The following is a 25,720-nucleotide window of genomic DNA, read 5'->3' on the forward strand; positions in this document are numbered from 1 at the left end:
ACACCTTCCCTCCCCTACACGTGCAGCGGGGAGGGAGCACGGGATGAGAGGAAAACGCGTTATCAGCATTCAGCTGGGGGAATTTGGGTTATTAAAAAGGGAACCCACTGGCAGCCGGGTTTAACACCGCTGCTATTCCTACATCCCTAAGGAAAAAAAAACCCCACATTTCCCGCTGAAAACCCAAAAATGTGGGACAAAATCCCCACATTTCAGCCGAAACAAGGAGATTTCAGCTGGCGTCGGGAAACCCGTGGAAATGCAAGGTTCAAGTCAACAAATCAGCGAGGAATGGAGTTGAGGGAATTCCCGGGAAGAGGTCCCGGTGTAAATCCGGCGAGCTCCTGCGGGCTGTGCCCCTGAGGGCGGCGTGTCAGCCCCGGTAAAGCACCGGCCACGAGAAGCGACGGGGCCGGTGCCAAACCCTGCCGGGAGCCGCTCCCGGGAGTCCTGCGGGGGGGATGTGCGAGCCTGTGGCTCCGAAAAGGCATTTCGGAGATAGCTCCCATTAAAGCGCAATTACAGGTTAAGTAACGAGCTGGCTGCGTGCCCAACCGAGAGAAACGCGCCGTGACAATCAGATAAGGGAGAGAGCACCGCGGCAACGCCACCGGGGAGGGAAAGGGACACCGGGGAGGGGAGGGGAGGGAAGGGAAGGGAAGGGAAGGGAAGGGAAGGGAAGGGAAGGGAAGGGAAGGGAAGGGAAGGGAAGGGAAGGGAAGGGAAGGGAAGGGAAGGGAAGGGAAGGGAAGGGAAGGGAAGGGAAGGGAAGGGAAGGGAAGGGGCCACCGGGGAGGGAAGTGGACACTGGGGAGGGAAGGAGAGGCCGGGGAGGGAAGGAGACACTGGGGAGGGAAGGAAAAGCCGAGGAGGGAAGCGGACACCGGGGAGGGAAGGAGAGGCCGGGGAGGGAAGAAAAGGCCGGGGAGGGGACACCGGGGAGGGAAAGGGACACTGGGGAGGGAAGGGGACAATGGGGAGGGAAGGAGAGGCCGGGGAGAGAAGGAAAAGCCGAGGAGGGAAGCAGAGACCGGGGAGGGAAGGAAAGGCCGGGGAGGGGACACCGGGGAGGGAAAGGGACACTGGGGAGGGAAGGGGACACTGGGGAGGGAAGGGGACAATGAAGAGGGAAGGGAACACTGGGGAAGGAAGGGGACAATGGGGAGGGAAGGGGACACCGGGGAGGGAAGGAGAGGCCGGGAGCCGCCGGGAGCGGAGCCGGCAGCCCGCGGTGGCCGCCCCCGGGGCTCAGCCCCGGCCATGCGGACCTTTGGAAGCCGAGCCCAGCCAGAGCTGCGGGGCCGCCTCCAGCCCGCAGCTGCTCCGCACGCAGCCGGGAGAGCGCGGCGGTCGCCAAGGAAACCGGAGATTGCCGCAGCGATTGCCAGCCCGGCTGCTGCCGCTCCGGCGGGGCCGGGGATGAGCTTGGAGTGCCTCTCCAGGGCTCTCCTTGAGACGGGGACACCGCTCCAGCCGCGGGGGGACGGCGCTTTTCCGTCTCCTGCGGCCCCGGCGCTTCAGCGCTTGGCCCCGCACGCACAGCGAGGGCTCTGGAGGAGCTCTCGGCGCTCACGGAGCTCCAGGGGCCGCCGGGCAGGGCCCTGTGCCCGGGGATTGACACCGGAGAGGGGCAGGGACACCGCGGTGCCGCGGTGCGGGCCTGGGGTCACACCCGGAGCTGGTCACACCCGGAGCTGGTCACACCCGGAGTCCCGTGTCCCAGGGAACTGGGAGAGGTGCAGGGACAGGTGACAATGGTGTGGCAGCTTCCCTGCCCGGCCTGCAGGGCAGGAGGGGACAGAGAGCCCCAGGGGCTGGTTGGGAGGATCAGTGGGATGGGCCAGGAATGAATTCCCAGCCTGCAAAGGAGGTGACAGGGGGGTGTGAAGGAGTCTCCGAAGCTCTGCATGCATGGAGGTGGCAGGGGAAGCTGGCAGGGACATCTCTCCCCCTCGTCCTGAAAGGGTTAACTGTGGTTCCTTGTCCTGCAGGTGGAACCTCACAGCAGCCCTGCAGCGCTCTCCTCCACAGAGCCTCGCCACGGAACCATGGAAAGGTCTGGCTCGGAAGGGACCTTGGAGGCCGTTCAGTGGCATCATGCCCGTGGCCTCTGTGGCAGCTCCACGTCCCCCTGGGGCACCTCTGCAGGTGGGGCCAGGGGACAATCCCCTCGTGGACAAGGAGCAGCCGGGACACCGAGCCTCGGCCCGGCTCCTCGCAGCTCCTGGGGCAGCTTCAGTGTCCCTGAGCACCGCCGGCGCCACCAGGGCCAGCTCCTGCTGGGGACACAGACCATTCCCCAGGATCCGCCCTGGTGATGGGGAAAACCTCTTCTGCCAGAGCGGCTGGAAAAGCTGCGCGGGGAAACACCTGCAGAGGCCTCGGGGATCCCACAGGATGATGGAGCGCTGAGGCTGGAAAAGCCCTCTGAGATCACGGAGCCCAACCGTTCTCCCAGCACTGCCCCGTGTCCCCAGGGGCCACATCTGCGCGTTTTCCCAGCTTTTCCATCTCCATCCCAACCAAAGCCCCTGTGGAGCTGCTCCCAGGGCTGGCTGGGCTCTGCTCGCTCCTGCAGCGCCCCAACCCCACCCCAAAAGTCCCTCACCGTGTTTATTCCCGCTTTGGCTCCAGCGGGGAAGCGGCAGAGGCAGAATCCTCGAGCACAGCGAGTTCTCAGCGATATAATTCTCTTTAATCTTTTAAGCATTTGACAGTATTTGCTTGAAAGAAGAAGCAACAAGTACATAATTATTGCACTAATTAAGCTGCCAAAACACAAGCATGCTGCAAGAGCACCTTTGAAACAGTGAGCTCTCGATTCATTAGCATCTGCTGTAAGCTTATTAATCACCTAACAGGCAATTAGCAAGCTGTTACTGTTTGAGACTAGTATGTAAATAAATTCTTGGGTTAATTTCTTCCTCTGATAATAAAGAAAACATTATGAAAATTAGCTAAGCGACAATGTAAATGATCTTGACTGTTAATTATGTGCTGGTGTTACACACGCGGCCGCCGCACGGCAGAGAGAGGATGCACCTCTCGTTTGGCGCAGTTTGAAAAATGAAATTGTTGACAGAGGGAGCGGGGAGGTTTTCCTGCAGTGCAGCCGCAGCTGTCTGCCTGCAGCTCCCCAAACCCCTGGCACTGCGGGATGCCCGCTGCGTTTGGGGCAGAGGGGGCTGTGCCCGCTCGGGAGCTGCCCTGGCGCTGCTCCGCCCGGCATCCCCGAGCGTGGAATTCATAAAAAAAAAATAATGGGAAATCCGCGGAGGTGCCTTGCCCTTGTGGAAACCAGGAGCCAGATGCGTGTTCACCCTCTGCCCTTGCACAAGGACCGTGTTTTACGGCCCAGACGAGAGGATTTGGCCGCAAGGACACTGCTGATCTCCACAGATCCAGGCTGCTGGCGTTGCCTCGTTATTTCTGTCTCCTCTGGGATAACCCTAAGGATTCCCTCTCCTGTGGCACCGCCCTTCCCCCGCGGAAGGGGCAGCGATCCTGTGGCAGAACGGGGCAGTCCCTGACGTGCTGGAGCTGCGAGCAGAGGGACCCAGCAGCCTCTCCAGAGGGTCTGGACAACGCAGGGCACAGCAGGCAGTGACCCAGAGCCGTCCCCTCGCTGCTGTCACCACGCCCAGCCCCAGCCGAGGGGCCTTTCCCTGCCTGTCACCTTCCACGGAGGAGCTCTGGGCTCGGCTCTCCAGCCCCTCTCCCCCAAATCCCTCCCAGCTCCTCCAAAGCTGCTCCAGCGGAGCAGAAAACTCATCTGGAGAACTGCACAGAGCCTGCCGGAGTGAGGGATTACCAGCAGCAGAGGTTACTTCATAACCTCATTAATTTAAGCTATTTTATCACCAGCTCCTGCCCCGCAATTACGAGTGCAAAATGCACACAGGATATTTCACCGTGAGAAGCTTGGAAAAGATGGAGATTGAGGGCGAGGTGAGGCCCTTCCATGGGGCTGCAGGAGCTGTGGGCAGTGCCATGGCCCTTGGCACAAGTCCCTCCCTCTCTCTCTGAAGAGTTTTCCCAAAGGAAAACTTTTGGAGCACAATAAAGTCAATAATTTGAACTTTAAAAATAGAAAGTACATCCAAAATGGCACCTTTTCAGGGGCTGGTTGGTGAGCTTTGCTGCTGGCGACAGCGACTCTTGGCCGGTGTCAGCCAGAACACAAACTCCAGCAGCCCTGGGTGGAAAAAGCAGTCCCAGCTTTACCCCGTGGTTGTGTTTCCCTTCCCACAGCTGAGCTCCAGCTGCCAGAGATTGCTTCAGCTCTCCACATGAAAAATTTACTTTTTAATGGGCCGGGCTGCGGCAGCGCCTGAGCCGGATCCAAAATAACCTCTTAGCACACGGCTCCGAGGGGATCTCCAGCCATCCCCACAACCTGGAGCACAGCTTGCACTAAAAAGCTCTTTACAGCCCTGCCCTCCTCGGCTTCTGGGGCCCTGCAGTCGTTGGAAAGCTCCAGCACTTGCTCCAGGAAATGGAAAGTGATATTTTGGAACCACACTGCCCATGGCTTTTGTTTTCCAGTTAAAGCAAGCTCACACATCAATATATTTGGATTTTTTTTTTTTTCTCCTCCAGGATCCAACAGCAGAAGCAACCTCAGCAGCCTGGCCAAGGGGAGCTCAGGGCCAGGGGGGAGCAGATGGAGGGAAAAGCTCTGGGATGTTTTCAGGATGTGAGGAAAGTTGGGACAACACCCGTGGCCAGGTCCCCTCCATGCCAGAGGAACACGGGTCTGGTGCTGAGGGGATTTTGGGCAGAGCTGCAGCTCTGGTTTGGCCTGGAAGGAGCCTCAAAGCTCCTCTCCTTCCACCAGACCAGGGTACTTTTCATTCTTCCCCCTGGAGCTGGTTTTTGTCTTGGAAATCTCCATTGAGAAAAATTGATTTTGTGCAAGCAGCCAAGCCGCTGCGAGCAGGGCAGAGGGCACCAGAACCACCCAGTTCATCCCAGACCCAAGGGCCCTGCACGGCCCTGTTAGCCTCAGGGATATCGGGACATCGATCCCTGAAATATTTCCCTGCTGAGTCACGGCGCAGCCAGAGCTTTGCCCAGTTTGAGGGAAGGATCGCTTTGGAACAGAGCGACAGGTCAGGGAAATTCCCGGGCTGGCAGCAGTGGCGCTGCCACCCACTGCTGGAGCCTGGGTGCCACACGCGGTGCCACACGCGGTGCCACACGCGGTGTCACACGGCGGGGCCGTGACAGAGGGAGCGGGGCTGGGCCGTGCCCGCATCGCTGGGGCAAGGCAGCGCTGCTCTTACTGGGGCTGACCTTGTCCCCAGGCTCTCCCACAGATCCAAAGGTCACAGCAGAGCAAACAGGACCGAGATATCCCAGGACAGCATGCAAATATCCCCGGGGGAACAAACAAACACCTGGAGAGGCAGCAGGGAATCCTGGAATGCACAGAGCGGGCACGGAGGGGATCGGCCCCTTTGTCCCGGCCTGCAGGGCTGCTCCAGCCCCAGGAACAGCATCAGTGGGATGTGCAGCTGCTGCAGCCGGTCCAGAGGAGGCCACGGAGCCGCTCCTGCCCCCAGGTGCCACATCCACATGGCTTTAAATCCCTCCGGGGACGGGCACTCCCGCCCTTCCCATGAAGAAATGGTTGGGCATTGGGAAAACACCCAAAGTCTCCCTGGTGCATCTCGAGGCCATTTCCTCTCTGGGACACCTCGGCATTTTCCTCCCCATCTCAGTCTCCACCAGGGGCAGCCCAGAGTTTCCCGGTTCCCCCAGAACTCCCCCAAACCCCTCGGAATTGCGCTGCTCTGGCTCAGCAGAGCCCAGGACGGGGCTCGGGCTGGTTTTCCCCGCAGGACCGCCCGGCTCTCCTCCGGCTGCGGGTGAATTCCCGCAGTCCCAGCCCTGCCGGGCGCTCCGTGCCGTTCCACACACCGAGCTCCCCCCGGCAGCTTCACAAACCCGCCGGGCCCAGCGAGAGAAGGAGGCCCAGGCTCTGCCGGCTCTCCCAGATCGGCCGATATTCCAAGCCGCTCTAAGCTCGGGGTTGGATGTTTCAGGGAGGCAGCTGATGACTTCAAAGGCATAACTTTTTGATGGAAAATCTCCCCCAGTGCCCGGGAGCATCTTGCTGCTGGGGAGGAGCACTGCCCATCCCATCAGAGCCCTGCCACTGGGCAGGGACGCGGGAGAGAGCCGCACTTTCCAAGGGGCTGCCTTTGGGATGAGAACACAAATCCAGGCTTTACCCGCCTTCCCGGGGCTGCTCAGCTTCCACGTTTAACAAGGGAGGAAGAGGAGGAGGAGGAGGGTTTGCTTTGATTCCCACGTCCCTGTGGATTTGCGCACAGGAGACGCACAAAGGGTTTGGGGGTGAAACTCCCTCTGGCTGCTGCAGGAATAAACATCCTGCCCCAAAGCAGAAGGAGGGATGGGATTTGGGGGAGGAATTGTTCCCTGGGAGGGTGTGAGGCCCTGGCACAGGGTGCCCAGAGCAGCTGGGGCTGCCCCTGGATCCCTGGCAGTGCCCAAGGCCAGGCTGGGCAGGGCTGGGAGCAGCCTGGGACAGGGGAAGGTGTCCCTGCCATGGCAGGGGTGGCACTGGCTGGGCTTTGAGGTCCCTTCCAACCCATCCCAGGATTCTGTGGACAACCAGAGCTATTCCAAAGCCTTCCCGGGGCTGGGAAGCAGAGCACAGATCCTGCATCTCTGGGACTCCCTGGCACACCCAGAGCGGATCTCTCCCTGCCATTCCCGAGCTCCTCAGCACCACCCGGAGCAGGAAGATCCTCTGCCCCACGGCAGTCCCTGGGGACCTCCAAAGCCACCCCAGAGCCCGGTTTGCGGGTGGAAGCCCAGCAGGGATCCCAGAGGATGGTTCGGGACGGGAGCAAATCCCCTCCGCCCTGAGCCCGGCCATAAAACCCCCGGCCGTGAAGGGAGCTGCTCCCCCCGCCGTGCCCAATCAATTAGCGCTGAGTAATTGCAGCCCATTAGGGCCGGGCCGTGCCGGGGGAGCTGCGGAGCCGCTGGAGGAAGGCTGGGTTAATGCTCCTGCCCACCGCACAACCCCCAAAATCGATAGCGGCAGGAAATTGTTGCCAAGGCAGCCCCGGGTCAGCGCTCGGGATCTCAGACATTCACTGGGCCGTGGAAAATCCAGGGGAACAACCACGGGGGGCGTTCCCAAGCAGGGAAAGGGTTGGGAGAGCCCCGTACGAGTGCCCCATCCCTGGGGCTGTCCAAGACCGGCCTGTGGAAGGTGTCCCTGGTGGAAGGAGATGAGTTCTGAGGTCTCTTCCAGCCCAAACCAGCCCAGGATTCCAAGAGCAGCTGCCGAATGTGAACTCGAGCACCTCGGTGCTCCACAAGGAGCTCTAGCAAACCCCCCTCAGCAGCCCCGTCCCTTCCTCCCATTTCCAGGATGGATCTTCACCCTTTCCTTGGATGCAGGAGATGCGGGAAGGCCCAGGGGGAAGGCTGGGAGAGCTCGGATCTCCCCCCAGAGCCCTCCAGCCACGGGCACAGGGCAGCAGGAGATGCCCCGTGCACCACAGAGACCTTTCCCTGCATGGAGAAAAAAAAAAAAAATATCCAAAAGTAGGAGAGGAAAAATCCCCTCTGCCCTGCCCTGGGGCCGGGGCTCGGCGTTCCAAGCATTCCCGGCGCTGGGGCTGCCCGAGGATTTCAGTGGGATTGGCCTGGGCTAACACCCTGTGATCAAAGCTAATCTCTGATTAGCCACGCTGAGGAGATTTAATTTCGTTTAAAGCCTTACCTGAAATGCAGAACTGGGTATTATTGCATATCTGAGCGGGGCTGCTGCTGTAAGGCTGCAGTATTTATAGGAGAATTAAACCCTCCCTGCGAGCACCGCCCGAGGAGGCAGCAGGGCTGAGCGGGGCAGCGCCGGCTCCAGACACGCCAAAATCGCCCCTCAGCCACGGAAATGGCACGGGATTCTGAAGTGGCATTGATTTGCCCTTATCTCTATCTAGGTCGAGAGAGCCGAGTCCACGTTTTCAAGCCGGGGGGTTGAAATCTGCCTCTCTCCTAAGGAAGGGGAGATTTTCACCCAGAGCAGGGACCCCTCCAGGGATGGGGGCTCCAAAGCTCCCTGGGCAGTTTCGAGGCCCGACCGCCCCTTCTCCAGGCAGAAATTCCTCCTGATTCCTCAGAAATTCCTCCTGATGAAGGCCCAACCTGAGCCTCCCCTGGTGCAGCTTAAGCCGGGGTCCTCATCCTGTCCCCGTTCCAGCCCGACCTCCACCTGGCCGCTCCCTCCTGGCTGGATTCCTGCTGCCCGTGCTGGGAATTTCAGGCCCCGAGGGGTTTTTTCTGGGCCATCCCATCCCGGCTGCCGGGAGGTCCGGGGTGCTGGGAAGCAGGGAGGGGTAAGTGCAGCCCTCCCCAAGCCTCATTCCCTTGGGAAATCAGAGCGAGGAGGGAGGGGAGGGGGGAAAAAATAACCGTAAGCGAACTAATTCCTATTAGGAACGAGCTGCTCTCTCCCCTCATCTCCTGCGAGCGCTCTTGATTAGCTGATAAATGATTAATGGTGCCAAGAAAAGCCGGCTCCTTCATCTCCTGCTTTCATCCCCCAGCCGCCTCCGGGGGACTCCAAATGTCACGGGCAGATGAAAGGGGCCCCCCGAGACCCCAGCGGGTGCCAATCCCCCGGGAGGAGAGGCCGGAGCCCTCCGTGCGAGCCTCCGCGCCCTGCCCGAGCTGGGAGCGCATCCCCCGGGCGCTCCCTGCTCTCCTTTTCCCCGGGAAGCAGCAGGCACGTCCCTGGAATCCATCGCTCCTGACAAGGGCTCTATTTTAATGCTCCTAACAGCAATTTTTTTTATTCCAGCGCTATGTGGAGGCACTTAGATTTCTGTGCAGTTTTTACTTTTTAATCTGCCATACTTCTTGCCGGTGTCAAAGTGTCACCGGTTAATAGTCTGACTGGAAAAAGGAGTGTTTCAGATCTTGTTCCGTCGGCCACGCTGTGAATACATTAGAGAGGCACTGAATGATTTAAGAGGGATTTTTCTCCCCCTGAGCAGGCAGGAAAGGCGAACGCGGGAGAGCAGGAGGGGCCCAGCCTGGCCGCTCCCAGAGGAAAAGACGGGGCCGTGCTTTCTGCTCCGGGCTCCCCCGAGGCAGCGGCATCCCGGCATTTCGGGTGGGGAAAGCGCTGCTGGCCCCTCCTCACCCCTCAGAACTCCCGGGAATGCTGCCTCCCCCGGGGCTCTCCAGCCCGGCTCTCCCAGGCCGTTTTCCCCCCAGGACTGCCCGTTCCAAGGGCACGGAGCACCGGGAAAGCGGAGAGGCGGTGCCGGAGGCTGCGGAGCACGGGGAAAAGCCTGGGAAGCGCGGTTCCCGCTGGAGCAGAGCGTTCCCTGCGGGTGCCAGCCCGGCCCTGGCACGGCGGCAGTGGATGCCCAGCCTCACCCGTTCCTGCTGCGGCCGGCGCTGCTCCGGGAGCCCCAACACCCCGGCCCGCAGCTCCCTCCTCCCCTCCCGGCTCCCGGGGCATGGCCGGGGCTGTTTCGGGGATGCTCCCGAGGCCCTGGATAACGAGATCGGGAGATCAAAGCTCCGCGGCTCTGGCAGCCCCCTGGCACTGCAGCTCCGCCGAGTCCGGCCAATTAGCAAATTAATCTGTCCCCACCCAGGCAGCGGGCAGGGCTGGGGGAAAGCCAGAGCGGAGCTGGGACAGGGATGGGGCAGCAGGGAAGCCAGGCAGCGTAGTTGTTATTATTATTATTATTATTATTATTATCATTATCATTATCATTATCATTATTATTATTATATTCTAGTCTATATTCTATAGTCTATATTCTATAGTCTATATTCTATATTAGTATATTATTATATATTGTTATTATTACTTTTATTTTATTTTATTTTTATTTTTATTTTTTTATTTTATCTTTTCTTTTCTTTTCTTTTCTTTTCTTTTCTTTTCTTTTCTTTTCTTTTCTTTTCTTTTCTTTTCTTTTCTTTTCTTTTCTTTTCTTTTCTTTTCTTTTCTTTTCTTTTCTTTTCTTTTCTTTCCTTTTCTTTTCTTTTTATTATTTTATTTTATTTTATTTATTTTATTTTACTTTATTTTATTTTATTTTATTTTACTTTATTTTATTTTATTTTATTTTATTTTATTTTATTTTATTTTATTTTATTTTATTTTATTTTATTTTATTTTATTTTATTTTATTTTATTTTTTTTTTTTATTTTTATTTTATTTTTTATTTTAATTCTTTTTATTGTCATTTAACATTATTATTTTTAGTATTATTACCACCTGCAGCCCATTAATTGCCCCCAGAAGGGTTCCACAGGAAACCTGCTGAGGCCTGGTACATCCAGTGGGATTTTTGGGTTAAATCAGGCCTTACCCAGGGTCTGGCATCTTCCCTCTCCCAATAGATCAATTTCTGCTCTCTGTCCCATGTGTGGGATCTGCTATCTCTCCCAGCCTATCGATATCTGATCTCTCCCAGGATATTGGGAAGGTTGGCTGTGCCCACAGCAAGGGCTGGATCCAGGCAGCACCAGCGGCTCTGCCCACCCGCGGTGAGTGGCAGGGAAAGGGGCACAGACCGTGGAAGGAGAAGAGGAAATCCCGGGATTTCCACGGCTCAGCCGCGGCTGCCGTGACGCGCCGGCTCCCGGGATCACCCGTCAGGCTCGGTGAATTTGAAATAAAAGGCAAAAGGGTCCAACGGGAACACGACCCCTCGGAGCGCTCGGGCACAGCTCAGCTCTGCTTCCCAGGGATGTGCCAGGGCCGGATCCGCAGCAGGCACGGGCCAGACACGTTCCCTGCTCTTCCCTCCCCTTCTCCTGCGGCCCAGGGCTTCGGGGCCACCGCTGGGCTCTGCTTCCAGCGAGCCCCCAAGCCAAGCACACACGGAGAACAGCTCTGCCCACGGCTGCTGCCTGGGCTGGCTCTGGGGGGGATTGGCCATTCCAGCTCTTCCCGCTGCACTGGGAGACGGGAGAGGGCTTGGGGTGGGTGGGAAGGGACCTTGGACACCACCCAGTGCCAGCCCATCCCACGGGCACAGCGGCAGGGCCAGGCTTTATGGCCTGGGTCACACCTGCACGGCTCTGGGACCCCGAGGCTGCTTTCCCCTGGATGTTTCCCATGGATATTTCCTGTGGCTGCTTTCCCCTGGGTATTTCCTGTGGATATTTCCTGTGGCTGCTTTCCCCTGGATATTTCCTGTGGATATTTCCTGTGGCTGCTTTCCCCTGGACATTTCCCCTGGATATTTCCCTTTCCCATGGCTGCTTTCCCCTGGATATTTCCCGTGGATATTTCCCTTTCCCGTGGCTGCTTTCCCCTGGATATTTCCCCTGGATATTTCCCTTTCCCGAGGCTGCTTTCCCCTGGATATTTCCCGTGGATATTTCCTGTGGCTGCTTTCCCGTGGATATTTCCCTTTCCCGAGGCTGCTTTCCCCTGGATATTTCCCATGGCTGGTTTCCTGTGGATATTTCCCGTGGATATTTCCCTTTCCCGTGGCTGCTTTCCCCTGGATGTTTCCTGTTGCTGCTTTCCCCTGGATATTTCCCCTGGATATTTCCTGTGGCTGCTTTCCCCTGGATATTTCCTGTGGATATTTCCTGTGGCTGCTTTCCCCTGGATATTTCCTGTGGATATTTCCCGAGGCTGCTTTCCCCTGGACATTTCCCCTGGATATTTCCCTTTCCCGTGGCTGCTTTCCCCTGGACATTTCCCGTGGATATTTCCCTTTCCCGAGGCTGCTTTCCCCTGGATATTTCCCGTGGATATTTCCCTTTCCCGAGGCTGCTTTCCCCTGGACATTTCCCGTGGATATTTCCCTTTCCCGAGGCTGCTTTCCCCTGGATATTTCCTGTGGATATTTCCTGTGGCTGCTTTCCCCTGGATATTTCCTGTGGATATTTCCCGAGGCTGCTTTCCCCTGGACATTTCCCGTGGATATTTCCCTTTCCCATGGCTGCTTTCCCCTGGATATTTCCCGTGGATATTTCCCTTTCCCGAGGCTGCTTTCCCCTGGACATTTCCCCTGGATATTTCCCTTTCCCATGGCTGCTTTCCCCTGGACATTTCCCGTGGAAATTTCCCTTTCCCGAGGCTGCTTTCCCCTGGATATTTCCCTTTCCCGTGGCTGCTTTCCCCTGGACATTTCCCGTGGATATTTCCCTTTCCCGAGGCTGCTTTCCCCTGGATATTTCCCTTTCCCGTGGCTGCTTTCCCCTGGACATTTCCCGTGGATATTTCCCTTTCCCGAGGCTGCTTTCCCCTGGATATTTCCCTTTCCCGTGGCTGCTTTCCCCTGGATATTTCCCGTGGATATTTCCCTTTCCCGTGGCTGCTTTCCCCTGGACATTTCCCGTGGATATTTCCCTTTCCCGAGGCTGCTTTCCCCTGGATATTTCCCTTTCCCGTGGCTGCTTTCCCCTGGATATTTCCCGTGGATATTTCCCTTTCCCGTGGCTGCTTTCCCCTGGATATTTCCCGTGGATATTTCCCTTTCCCGAGGCTGCTTTCCCCTGGACATTTCCCGTGGATATTTCCCTTTCCCGAGGCTGCTTTCCCCTGGACATTTCTCCTGCAGCAGCGCTGCCGGTGATGGACGGGGAGCGCTGCGGTCGGGGCGAGCCCGCGCTGAACCACGGCCCCGCTGCCAGGCCCGGGCATTAATTATTAACTCCAACCAGGAGATTTTCCTCTCTCCCAGCACCAGGCGCTGCAATAGCTCCCCACATAAAGGAGCATTAAGTGAAAGCCGGGCTAAAGCCGATCGCTCAGCGAAGTGACGTCCCCGCTTTCAAGGCCCTATTGCTCGGCAGGAAAATTTACAATCCTTTAATTCCATTTACAAGGCGGCAACACAAAAGGGAGCCGGAGATGGAGGCTGGAAGCCGGGAGACTGAAGGGGAGGAATAAAATAAACAGGAGTCCAAGGGAGCCGGGATCAGCCCCCCCCACCCCGCTCTGAAATTCAGCCGCTCATTAAATTCCAGCCGGGATTAGAGGCGGAAAGCGCCGGGTGAGGCTCTCGCTGCTCTTCAATGGGAGCTGTATTAAGTTATAGAGGTTCCATCTTGTCCCTATTCACGCCCAGCCGGGTTGTCTATACCCGAGCAGCTCGGCGTAATTTGCTTATAAATAATTGACTTCTTGGCGATTAAAATCTCTGGAGGGGCTCCGGGTTTATTCACAACAAGCCTCCTCGGCCTGCCGTGCAAATTAGGCCTTTCAAACCTGTCTCATCTCCAACAGAAATGTTATGAAGAGTGATTTTTTTTATCCCCTGTAATAACCTTCAACTAACCTTTAAACTGAAGTGAATAATTTAAATCTTATTTTCATATCAATGGGGGAGTCAAGCCAAGCAATTATCTTTTATCTGTGTACTCTGTCGTCAGAGCGAGGCATAATAAAGTTTTCCCAAGTGGGCAGAGTGAGGCAGGAGAGGAGGAGAGAGCGGGAGCGCGCTGGGATCTGAAGCCATTAATGCGGCGATGAATTATTCAGTAATGAGGACAAGATCTGCCGGCGAGGATCCGCCAGAGCCCGCCCGGTGCTCGACACAAATCGCCGGATTTTCGGCACAATCGGAGCCGGCCCGGCTGGCTGGGTGGGCGGCAAGCCCTGCCCGGGGGTCTGCATCACGCCCCCAGGGCGAGGGGCCAAAAAACGGGGGGAAAGGACCAAAACCAGGGGGGAAAGAACCAGAAAACGGGGGGGAAAGGACCAAAAAACGGGGGGAAAGGACCAAAATCAGGGAGAAAGAACCAGAAAACGGGGGGAAAGGACCAAAATCAGAGGGAAAGAACCAAAAAAACGGGGGAAAAGGACCAAAAACAGGGGGAAAGGACCAATAAAACGGGGGGGAAAGGACCAAAACCAGGGGGAAAGAACCAGAAAACGGGGGGGAAAGGACCAAAATCAGGGGGAAAGGACCAAAAACGGGGGGAAAGGACCAAAAACAGGGGGAAAGGACCAAAAACGGGGGGAAAGGACCAAAAACAGGGGGGAAGGACCAAAAACAGGGGGAAAGGACCAAAACAGGGGGAAAGGTCCAAAATCAGGGGGAAAGGACCGAAACCAGGGGAAATGACCAGAAAAGGGGGGGGAAGGACCAAAAAACAGAGGGAAAGGACCAAAAACGGGGGAAAAGGACCAAAAAACAGGGGGAAAGGACCAAAAAACGGGGGGAAATGACCAAAATCAGGGGGAAAGGACCGAAACCAGGGGAAATGACCAGAAAACGGGGGGAAAGGACCAAAAAACAGAGGGAAAGGACCAAAAACGGGGGAAAAGGACCAAAAACGGGGGGAAAGGACCAAAACCAGAGGGAAAGGACCAAAACCAGGGGAAAGGACCAAATACAGGGGGAAAGGATCAAAAAACGGGGGCAAAGGACCAAAAACGGGGGGAAAGGACCAAAAACGGGGGGAAAGGACAAAAAAAACAGGGGGAAAGGACCAAAAAACGGGGGGAAAGGACCAAAAAACGGGGGGAAAGGACCAAATACAGGGGGAAAGGATCAAAAAACGGGGGCAAAGGACCAAAAACGGGGGGAAAGAACCAAAAACAGGGGGAAAGGACCAAAACAGGGGGAAAGGACCAAAAAACGGGGGGAAATGACCAAAAACAGGGGGAAAGGACCAAAAAACGGGGGGGAAAGGAACAAAAACGGGGGGAAAGGATCAAAAAACAGGGGGAAAGGACCAAAAAACAGGGGGAAAGGACCAAAAACAGGGGGAAAGGACCAAAACCAGGGGGGAAAGCACCAAAAACAGGGGGGAATGACCAAAAATGGGGGGGAAACGACCAAAAACGGCGGGAAATGACCAAAAAACGGGGGGAAAGGACCAAAAACAGGGGGAAAGGACCAAAAACGGGGGGAAAGGACCAAATACAGGGGGAAAGGACAAAAAAAACGGGGGGGAAAGGACCAAAAACGGGGGGGAAAGGACCAAAAACAGGGGGAAAGGACCAAAAAACAGGGGGAAAGGACCAAAAACGGGGGAAAAGGACCGAAAATCCAGGCGGATTTGGGTCCCTCTGTCACCCGAGCCGCTGGGGGGGACAGGGACAGTCGGGGCCGGGACTCTCCCCTCCCGGGCTGGCCGCATCCATCGCAGCAGCCCCGGCAGCCAGGAAGGGTTTGTGCTGCAGCAGAGGCAGGCCCGGGCTTCCCTCCTTGGGTTTTCTCCCCCAGCGCCGGGAAATGATGGAGAAGTCGGGAAAAGCCCGGCGGGTGCAGAAAAAGCAGGAGCCGGGGCAATCCCGGGAGGGAGCAGAGCTGGATTAGATGTCAGGGCAGCTCTGGCACCGAGCAGTAAATATCTTCATGTAATCTTTCCACTTAAACCAGTGATTAAACAGATTTAGCAGATGATTAAACAAATAAAGATTAATGAAACAAGCAAAGCAATCAAATCTTTATGGGGGAATAAATGCGTGATCCAAAACAATATTAGGACAAATTGTCTAAAACTAATCGAGGGCTGTGCTGCTTTTGTCTAAACAGTGTTTGTTATGTTCGCACTTGGGTGCAATCAAAATATTTGCTCAAACCAGGATGGAGCTGAAAATCCCAAACGCCACCGAGGACTAAAGGAAAAATAAGGAATGGTTTGCAGGATTCCCTGTGCTCCCGGGCCGGGCTGGCAGCTCCTGCCCGGCCTGGGGGGCCCGAGGGGTCCCGTGGGAGTTGGGTTGAGGATGGAGAGGATGGGGATGGCCCCGGGAACACGGCCAGAGGGACCTGGAGAGGCTCCATCCCACAGCCACTGCTGCTGGTCCCTCTTTAATTAATTTTACGGGAGCTGCAGGATCTCCAAGGTCCCCCCAAGCCGGCCCATCCCATAATTCCATGAACCCAAGGCGTTGGTTGCTCCAGCAGCAGCAGCAGTGCCGGGGTTTCGAGCTGTAAGTCTTTTTCTTTCATCAATTTTGCATAGGGGAAGATCGTGTTTGCTCTAAATACTTTTGTTTTTAAAGGCTCCTAAATTTTTGAAATGAAAATAACAAGGGGGAGAAAAGAGAAAAGACTTTTCCAGACAAACTGTCAGGAGGCTGCAGCCGCCAGCAAACACAGACAGAGCTGGGCTTAATTAGGGGGGGAGGGAAGGGAAGGGAAGGGAAGGGAAGGGAAGGGAAGGGAAGGGAAGGGAAGGGAAGGGAAGGGAAGGGAAGGGAAGGGAAGGGAAGGGAAGGGAAGGGAAGGGAAGGGAAGGGAAGGGAAGGGAAGGGAAGGGAAGGGAAGGGAAGGGAAGGGAAGGGAAGGGAAGGGAAGGGAAGGGAAGGGAAGGGAAGGGAAGGGAAGGGAAGGGAAGGGAAGGGAAGGGAAGGGAAGGGAAGGGAAGGGAAGGGAAGGGGGTGCCAAATGCAGGGATAGCTGAGCCTGGGCCCCGCTGGGAACAGGGATGGGCCAGGCTGCAGCACCTGGGGTGTCCCTGCTGGGAATGGGGTGTCCCAGAGTGGATTTCTGTGTTTTCCTGGGCGTTGGGATGGTGCTCCTGGACAAAACCACCCTGAGTGGTTCGACTGCTGCTCCCAAACCTCTGCTGAGGAGATGGGGCCGCTTGACACTGATGCACATCCCTGTTTCCAAAAGCGGCGGGGGGGGGAATTCCTCATTTCCCAGGGCGAATTCAGGTCCCTCTGCTGAAGCTCCGAGCAGAAACAGCCTCAGCTGCCATGGCTGGGGGGGAGCTGAGCATCCCGGGGGGCGGGCTCGGGGAATCGCGGCACCACTCCCGGGATTGCCCCGGCTGGAGAAGCCCTCGGGGGCCGCGGAGCCCGGCCGTGCCCCCGGGGCCGCCGTGAATTCCCGAAGCGCCCCACGCACCGGGAGGATCCCGGCAGGATCGGGGCTCCAGCCCTGCCCTCGCTGCCCGCCGGGGAGCTCGGGTGGCTCCCGAGGCATCCACAGCCCTGCTGCCACCCCCCTGGCCCTCTGTCCCTCTGTCCCCCTGGCCCTCTGTCCCTCTGTCCCCCTGGCCCTCTGTCCCTCTGTCCCCCTGGCCCTCTGTCCCTCTGTCCCCCTGGCCCTCTGTCCCTCTGGAGCGGGAATTCCAGCGGCAATTCCTGCCCCGTCCCTGCGGCAGGGCGAGGACAGGAGCGGGGGGATGCCCGCGGGCACGGGGCCACCCCCGGCAGCCCCAGCCCAGCCCCTGGCACCGTCCCTGGTGGCCCGGGGGGGTCCCCACAGCCGCCGGTGCTGCCGCTCCCGACGGGAATTCTGGAGCCGCCGCTGAGCCCGGGCTCTGCTCGGGCACGGAGAGGAGATTTGCATCCTGCAGCTGCAGCAGGAGAATCCAGCGAGTCCATGACATGAATTCCAAGTCTCCCTCCCTCCAGGAAAGGCTGGAGCCAGCTCAGCATCCCTCCTCTCTCCCCCCTCCTTCTTCTTCTTTTTTTTTTTTCTTTTTTTTTTTTTTTTTTTTTTTGGAGACTCATTACTATATTGTGGATATTCTCCACTAAAGGGCATCTCTTTGAATGCATTTGCTTTTTTATTAATGTGTGCTAAGACAAGTCAAGCCTGATTATCATGAAGACAATTGCTGAATTCCCTCCTGGAGAAATCTCATCTAGACTGTGTAGGCGTTTTAATTTCAGAGACCCATTAATTGGCACAATTGCTTAAGCAGCTGCTTTCCGTGTCATTTTAGGACCACTTTATGAAAAACAGAGCTTAAAAAAAAAAAAAAAAAAAAAAAGAAAAGAAAAGAAGAAAAAAAAATATATGACAGGCCAGAGCTTTCGACATGGCAACATAATTAATGCAAGGAGCTTCCTCCGAGCAGCAGAGCAACAAAAAGGCACCAAAACACCAAAACACAGCCCGGCTGCGCAGAGCCCGGGGCACGGCGGAGGGCAGAGGGAGCCGCCCGAGGCAGCCAGGGCGGGCACAGCGCTGGCACGGGCCGTGCCCGGGGTCCCTCCCTGCTCGGGGGTGATGGGGGGGTCCGGAGGGGGCGAGGCCCGGGCAGGGCGGGGGGAAAGGCAGCAGGAGCAGAGGGCAACAAAGGCCCCGAGCTGACCCCAAACACGGGTGCTGCCAGCGCTGCTGCCGTGCCAGGGCATCCTGGCACAGCCCGAGACATCCTGGAACATCCTGGCACATCCTGGCATATCCCGAGACGTCCTGGAACATCCTGGCACATCCTGAGACATCCTGGTACATCCTGGCACATCCTGGAACATCCTGAGGCATCCCGAGACATCCTGGAACATCCTGAGGCATCCTGGCACATCCCGGCACATCCTGGCACATCCTGGCACATCCTGGCACATCCTGGAACATCCTGGCACATCCTGAGACATCCTGGTATATCCTGAGACATCCCAGCACATCCCGAGACATCCTGGCACATCCTGAGGCATCCTGGCACATCCTGAGGCATCCTGGCACATCCTGGTACATCCCGAGACATCCTGGCACATCCTGGCACATCCTGGCACATCCGCAGCCCCTGTGGCACCTCGGGCTCCCAGAGGCACTGGCTGCCCCCTGGCACACGCAGGCTGTGCCAGCTGTGCCAGCCCTGGGGTAATTGGGGCGTTAAGGAGGAGCCGATCCCGGCTCCAGGAGCAGCGGCCAGCCCGGGCTCTGGGCAGCCCCTGGCACAGGCAGAACCCCGATCGATCACTGATCAATAAATTACCCCTGCCGTGCCCGGAGTGCCAGGCAGAACCCCAATCGATCACTGATCAATAAATTACCCCTGCCATGCCCGGAGTGCCAGGCAGAACCCCAATCACTGATCGATAAATTAACCCTGCCATGCCCGGAGTGCCAGGCAGAGCCCCCAATCACTGATCAATAAATTAACCCTGCCATGCCCAGAGTGCCAGGCAGAACCCTGATCACTGATCAATAAATTAACCCTGCCGTGCCCGGAATGCCAGGCAGAACCTCCAATCACCGATCAATAAATTACCCCTGCCATGCCCGGAGTGCCAGGCAGAACCCCAATCACTGATCAATAAATTAACCCCGCCATTCCCCTGGCACAGGCAGAGCCCCAATCACTGATCGATAAATTAACCCTGCCATGCCCGGAGTGCAGGCTGCCCCTGGCACAGGCAGAACTCCCGATCACTGATTGTTAAATTAACCCTGCCATGCCCCTGGCACAGGCAGAACCCTGATCACTGATCAATAAATTAACCCTGCCATTCCCCTGGCACAGGCAGAGCCCCAATCACTGATTGATAAATTAACCCTGCCGTGCCCGGAATGCCAGGCAGAACTCCAATCACTGATCAATAAATTAACCCTGCCGTGCCCCGAGTGATCAGCAGAATAGCTGTGCCAGCCCAAAGCCGTGCTAGGAACAATTACTTATTAATAAAGCAATAGCTCAATCTAATTCCATCCCCATCAGATCCTGCGAGCCATCAAACCCCAGTTGCCTTCCAGAGCCGCGGGACCTGCTGACCCCAAATCAAAGCTGGAAGCATCCATCAGCTCCCAGCCCATTCCCAGCGCATGCAGCAATTACCGTGCCCTGCAGCGGCTCCCCGGCAGGGCAGGGGTCACCCCGCGTGCTGCACGGCTGGGAGCAGGAGCAGAGCCTCCGAAATCTCATTATCCTGTTAACCATACATTTATCTGACAAGATAAAAGAGACTAGGTGACCAAGCTATCATTAAAGATTAATAGGAAGTATAAAAAATTCAGCTGCGACCAGCATTGCTGTTTAGTGCCTGTGATAGGCCTGACAGGATTATTAATCAGGCAGCCAAAAAGATTTAGGGCTCTGCTCTTGCTTTCTGCCTTTCAAGCCCGCCGTGCGTCCCCTCTGCCCAGCGGGCGGAGCCCGGCTCGGGGGGCGCTGCTTAATTGCTTCTGGGGTGCTGCTTAATTGCTCCTGGGGGCCCGGCAGGATCGATTCTCAGAGCCAGGGCTGAGGTGAGGCCGGGCTGTTTGTGGCAGCGGCTCCTCTCCCGTGCCAGGCTGTTAATAAATTGTTCAGATCAATGCCAGGGTTCATTTTAATCGAGGGCTACAAGGATCACGCAGCTCCCAGGGTGATTTTCCCCCTCATTCTTAATTCCATTTAAGTTTAACATGAAAGATTCCCAGGTAGCACCTACACAGCGAAGAAACGAGATTTCCCTGGTTTTAAGTCTTAAGTATTCTTTTTATTCTGCTTTGCTTTTTTTCCCTTTTGATCATAAATCAATGTCCGTCGCCGCTTTCCCGGGAAGCCGGGCTGCAGGCAGGGCTGCCCTGCATTTCCCCACCTGCCACAGAGAAAAACCAACAAATTAGGGAAGGAGTTTTCCAAAAAAACTCCGTGGAGGGCGAGCCCGGGGTGGATGGGGGTCCCCAGCACCCCCAGGTCCCCTCATCCCTCCCTGCCAGGGATCCCTGCCTGGATTTCCCTCCAAACACACATTTAAAGTAGGAAATACCACTGGAAGCCGTTGTGGGTCCATCCCAGAGGGATGGAACAGGATAATCCTCACAGTCCTTTCCGACCCAGACTTTTCTGGGATTCTGTGATTGCACAAAAACCAACCTTTCATTTTCCCACATGAAAATATCCCAGCGGGAGCTCGGGGAGGCTCAGGCCAGCACAGCCCTTCCCACAAAAATGGGACAAACCAGAGCAACACCTGCGGGCCTCCCAGGAGAATCATTTACCTCAGAACAACCCACAAAATACTTGTTCCCTGGAAAAAAAAAAAAAAAAGTGCAAATCAACCTGTGGAAGCCCAGGAAAGCATCCGAGCAAGAGGCAAATGGAGCAGGGAAACATGGAAGTGTGTGAGCAGAGCCCAGAGCCCGGCTGGGAACTCCATCTCCATCAGGACGTGGTTTCCATCCCAGTGTCTCCTGGAACCCCTCACAGGGAGGTCTCTCTGCTGCTGCAAAAAAAAAAAAAAAAAAATCACATTTTAAAGCATTTCTCCCCCTGAATTTCCATGTTTTCGGTCAATTGCCTCCGCTGTGTGGGATCCTGCACTTGGCAATGGATGCCCAGACGTAGCTGGAATTGTGCACAGAAGGAGCTGGGCCTGGAGAGGTGCTCGGGGGGGTTTGGTGACACGGGGGGGGTGACACGGGGGGGTGACACAGGATGGGGGTGACACAGGATGGGGGTGACACGGGGGGGTGACACAGGATGGGGGTGACACGGGGGGTGACACGGAGGGGGTGACACAGGATGGGGGTGACACGGAGGGGGTGACACAGGATGGGGGTGACACGGGATGGGGGTGACACGGGGGGTGACACAGGATGGGGGTGACACGGAGGGGGTGACACGGAGGGGGTGACACGGGGGGTGACACGGGATGGGGGTGACACAGGATGGGGGTGACACAGGATGGGGGGTGACACGGAGGGGGTGACACGGAGGGGGGTGACACAGGATGGGGGGTGACACGGGGGGTGACACGGAGGGGGTGACACGGAGGGGGTGACACGGAGGGGGTGACACAGGATGGGGGTGACACGGGGGGTGACACGGAGGGGGTGACACGGGGGGGTGACACGGAGGGGGTGACACAGGATGGGGGTGACACGGGGGGTGACACGGAGGGGGTGACACAGGATGGGGGTGACACGGGATGGGGGTGACACGGGATGGGGGTGACACGGGGGGTGACACGGAGGGGGTGACACGGAGGGGGGTGACACAGGATGGGGGTGACACAGAGGGGTGACACAGGATGGGGGGTAACACGGGATGGGGGTGACACGGGGGGTGACACGGAGGGGGTGACACAGGATGGGGGTGACACAGGATGGGGGTGACACGGGGGGTGACACGGAGGGGGTGACACAGGATGGGGGTGACACAGGATGGGGGTGACACGGGGGGTGACACGGAGGGGGTGACACAGGATGGGGGTGACACGGGGGGTGACACGGAGGGGGTGACACAGGATGGGGGTGACACGGAGGGGGTGACACAGGATGGGGGTGACACGGGATGGGGGTGACACGGGGGGGTGACACAGGATGGGGGTGACACGGGGGGTGACACGGAGGGGGTGACACAGGATGGGGGTGACACGGAGGGGGTGACACGGAGGGGGTGACACAGGATGGGGGTGACACAGGATGGGGGTGACACAGGATGGGGGTGACACGGAGGGGGTGACACAGGATGGGGGTGACACAGGATAGGGGTGACACAGGATGGGGGTGACACGGGGGGTGACACAGGATGGGGGTGACACGGGGGGTGACACAGGATGGGGGTGACACGGGGGGGTGACACGGGGGGTGACACGGGGGGGTGACACAGGATGGGGGTGACACAGGATGGGGGTGACACGGGGGGGTGACACAGGATGGGGGTGACACAGGATGGGGGTGACACGGGGGGGTGACACGGGATGGGGGTGACACAGGATGGGGGTGACACAGGATGGGGGTGACACGGGGGGTGACACAGGATGGGGGTGACACGGGGGGTGACACGGGGGGGTGACACAGGATGGGGGTGACACAGGATGGGGGTGACACGGGGGGTGACACGGAGGGGGTGACACAGGATGGGGGTGACACGGGATGGGGGTGACACAGGATGGGGGTGACACGGGGGGTGACACGGAGGGGGGTGACACAGGATGGGGGTGACACAGGATGGGGGTGACACAGGATGGGGGTGACACGGAGGGGGTGACACGGGGGGTGACACGGGGGGTGACACAGGATGGGGGTGACACGGGGGGTGACACGGAGGGGGTGACACGGAGGGGGTGACACAGGATGGGGGTGACACGGGATGGGGGTGACACGGGGGGTGACACGGAGGGGGTGACACAGGATGGGGGTGACACGGAGGGGGTGACACAGGATGGGGGTGACACGGGGGGGGTGACACGGGATGGGGGTGACACAGGATGGGGGTGACACGGGGGGGTGACACGGGGGGGTGACACGGGGGGGTGACACGGAGGGGGTGACACAGGATGGGGGTGACACAGGATAGGGGTGACACAGGATGGGGGTGACACGGAGGGGGTGACACAGGATGGGGGTGACACGGAGGGGGTGACACAGGATGGGGGTGACACAGGATGGGGGTGACACGGAGGGGGTGACACAGGATGGGGGTGACACGGGATGGGGGTGACACAGGATGGGGGTGACACGGGGGGGTGACACAGGATGGGGGTGACACGGGGGGGTGACACAGGATGGGGGTGACACAGGATGGGGGTGACACGGGGGGGTGACACAGGATGGGGGTGACACGGGGGGGTGACACGGAGGGGGTGACACAGGATGGGGGTGACACAGGATGGGGGTGACACGGAGGGGGTGACACAGGATGGGGGTGACACGGAGGGGGTGACACAGGATGGGGGTGACACAGGATGGGGGTGACATGGAGGGGGTGACACAGGATGGGGGTGACACAGGATGGGGGTGACACGGGGGGGTGACACGGAGGGGGTGACACAGGATGGGGGTGACACAGGATGGGGGTGACACGGAGGGGGTGACACAGGATGGGGGTGACACAGGATGGGGTGACACAGGATGGGGGTGACACGGAGGGGGTGACACAGGATGGGGGTGACACGGAGGGGGTGACACGGGGGGTGACACGGGGGGTGACACGGGGGGGTGACACAGGATGGGGGTGACACAGGATGGGGGTTACACGGGATGGGGGTGACACGGAGGGGGTGACACAGGATGGGGGTGACACAGGATGGGGGTGACACGGAGGGGGTGACACGGGGGGTGACACAGGATGGGGGTGACACGGGGGGTGACACGGAGGGGGTGACACAGGATGGGGGTGACACAGGATGGGGGTGACACAGGATGGGGGTGACACAGGATGGGGGTGACACGGACTGGGACGCGCTGGAGGGATTGATGTGGGCCAGCTCCTTCCCTGAGGAAGGGGCAGCAGCCCCAGAAGAGGTTCCTGCTTTTCCAGCCGTGCAGAAATCCTGCAGATCTCCGTGGAATCATGGAATGGTTGGGCTTGGAAAGGACCTTAAGGCTCATCTTGTCCCAGGCCTGCCGTGGGCAGGGACACCTCCCACTGTCCCAGGTGTTCCAAGCCTCATCCAGGCCTGGCCTTGGGCACTGCCAGGGATCCAGGGGCAGCCACAGCTGCTCTGGGCACCTGTGCCAGGGCCTCATCACCTTCCCAAAACAATTCCTTCCCAATTCCCCATCCATGCCTGCCCTCTGGCAGTGGGAAGCCATTCCCCCTGGCCGCTCCATCCCTCCCCTGTGGAATTCCTGCCTGCAGGAGCGGGCTGTGCAGGCAGAGAGGGGAGAGGTTTTGCCCAACCTCCTGCCCTCCGTGGTGCCAGGCTGCCGAAAAGCCCCGGAGCCTCCTGGTTGTGCATCCACGCAGGAGCTGCCCAAGCCCAAAGGAACCCGCTGCAGAGAGCACCTGGCAGGCCCAGAGCAGGGGCTGGATAATTCCCCAGCTGCAGGAAGGTAGGACTCGGCTCCCCAGCCTCTTTGAAGCTCACAAGAGTGAGATAAAAGAGAAATGTTAAAGCTTCTCCAGAGCGAGCGGGAGGGGATCCGGGGAAGGGCCGCGCACGGCACAGCTCGGATCCTTCTGCCTCGGACACAGCTGGGGTGAAAGGGAAGCCTCCAGCTCATCCCCCGTGCTCCAGCGAGGGAACCCCACGAGCTCCTCCCTCCTCGCATCGACGCCATCGGGCTTGTGGCTCAGTTTGGGGCCAAAAGTGCCGCTTTTGGTTGTGTGACACCGCGGGCAGCCGATGGATGGCGCGGGGCCTCATCCCTGCAGGGGGAAAAGCAAACCCACGGTGATCCAGGGAAAAGCAAACCCACGCTGATCTGGGGAAAAGCAAACCCACGGTGATCCAGGGGAAAGCAAACCCACGGTGATCCAGGGAAAAGCAAACCCACGCTGACCCGGGGAAAAGCAAACCCACGGTGATCCAGGGGAAAGCAAACCCACGCTGATCTGGGGAAAAGGAAACCCACACTGATCCAGGGAAAAGCAAACCCACACTGATCCAGGGAAAAGCAAACCCACACTGACCTGGGGAAAACCAAACCCACACTGATCTGGGGAAAACCAAACCCACACTGATCTGGGGAAAAGCAAACCCACGCTGATCCAGGGAAAAGCAAACCCACGGTGATCCAGGGAAAAGCAAACCCACACTGATTGGGGGAAAAGCAAACCCACACTGATGGGGGGAAAAGCAAACCCACGCTGATCTGGGGAAAAGCAAACCCACGCTGATCCAGGGAAAAGCAAACCCACGGTGATCCAGGGAAAAGCAAACCCACACTGATTGGGGGAAAAGCAAACCCACACTGATTGGGGGAAAAGCAAACCCACACTGATGGGGGGAAAAGCAAACCCACGCTGATCTGGGGAAAAGCAAACCCACGCTGATCCAGGGAAAAGCAAACCCACACTGATCCAGGGAAAAGCAGACCCACGCTGATCCCGGGAAAAGCAAACCCACACTGATGGGGGGAAAAGCAAACCCACACTGATGGGGGGAAAAGCAAACCCACACTGATGGGGGGAAAAGCACTGACCCAGGGAAAAGCAAACCCACACTGATCCAGGGAAAAGCAAACCTACACTGATTGGGGGAAAAGCAAACCCACGCTGATCTGGGGAAAAGCAGACCCACACTGATCCAGGGAAAAGCAAACCCACACTGACCCGGGGAAAAGCAAACCCACGCTGATTGGGGGAAAAGCAAACCCACACTGATTGGGGGAAAAGCAA

The 25,720-nt window shown here is 57.9% G+C and overlaps 1 protein-coding gene across 1 annotated transcript; it reads left to right on the top strand.

Moving 5' to 3' along the window:
* The first annotated feature begins 1,253 nt into the window (after window positions 1-1,253).
* LOC128813139 (uncharacterized) lies at window positions 1,254-2,412 on the top strand. The gene is made up of 2 exons (XM_053987919.1): window positions 1,254-1,652; window positions 1,992-2,412. The coding sequence occupies exons 1-2, from the start codon at window positions 1,261-1,263 to the stop codon at window positions 2,410-2,412; spliced, it is 813 nt and encodes a 270-aa protein (XP_053843894.1). The 5' UTR covers window positions 1,254-1,260.
* Window positions 2,413-25,720: the final 23,308 nt, after the last annotated feature.

Source organism: Vidua macroura, chromosome 12, assembly GCF_024509145.1.
Source record: "Vidua macroura isolate BioBank_ID:100142 chromosome 12, ASM2450914v1, whole genome shotgun sequence".
Classification (NCBI taxonomy): Eukaryota; Metazoa; Chordata; class Aves; order Passeriformes; family Viduidae; genus Vidua; species Vidua macroura.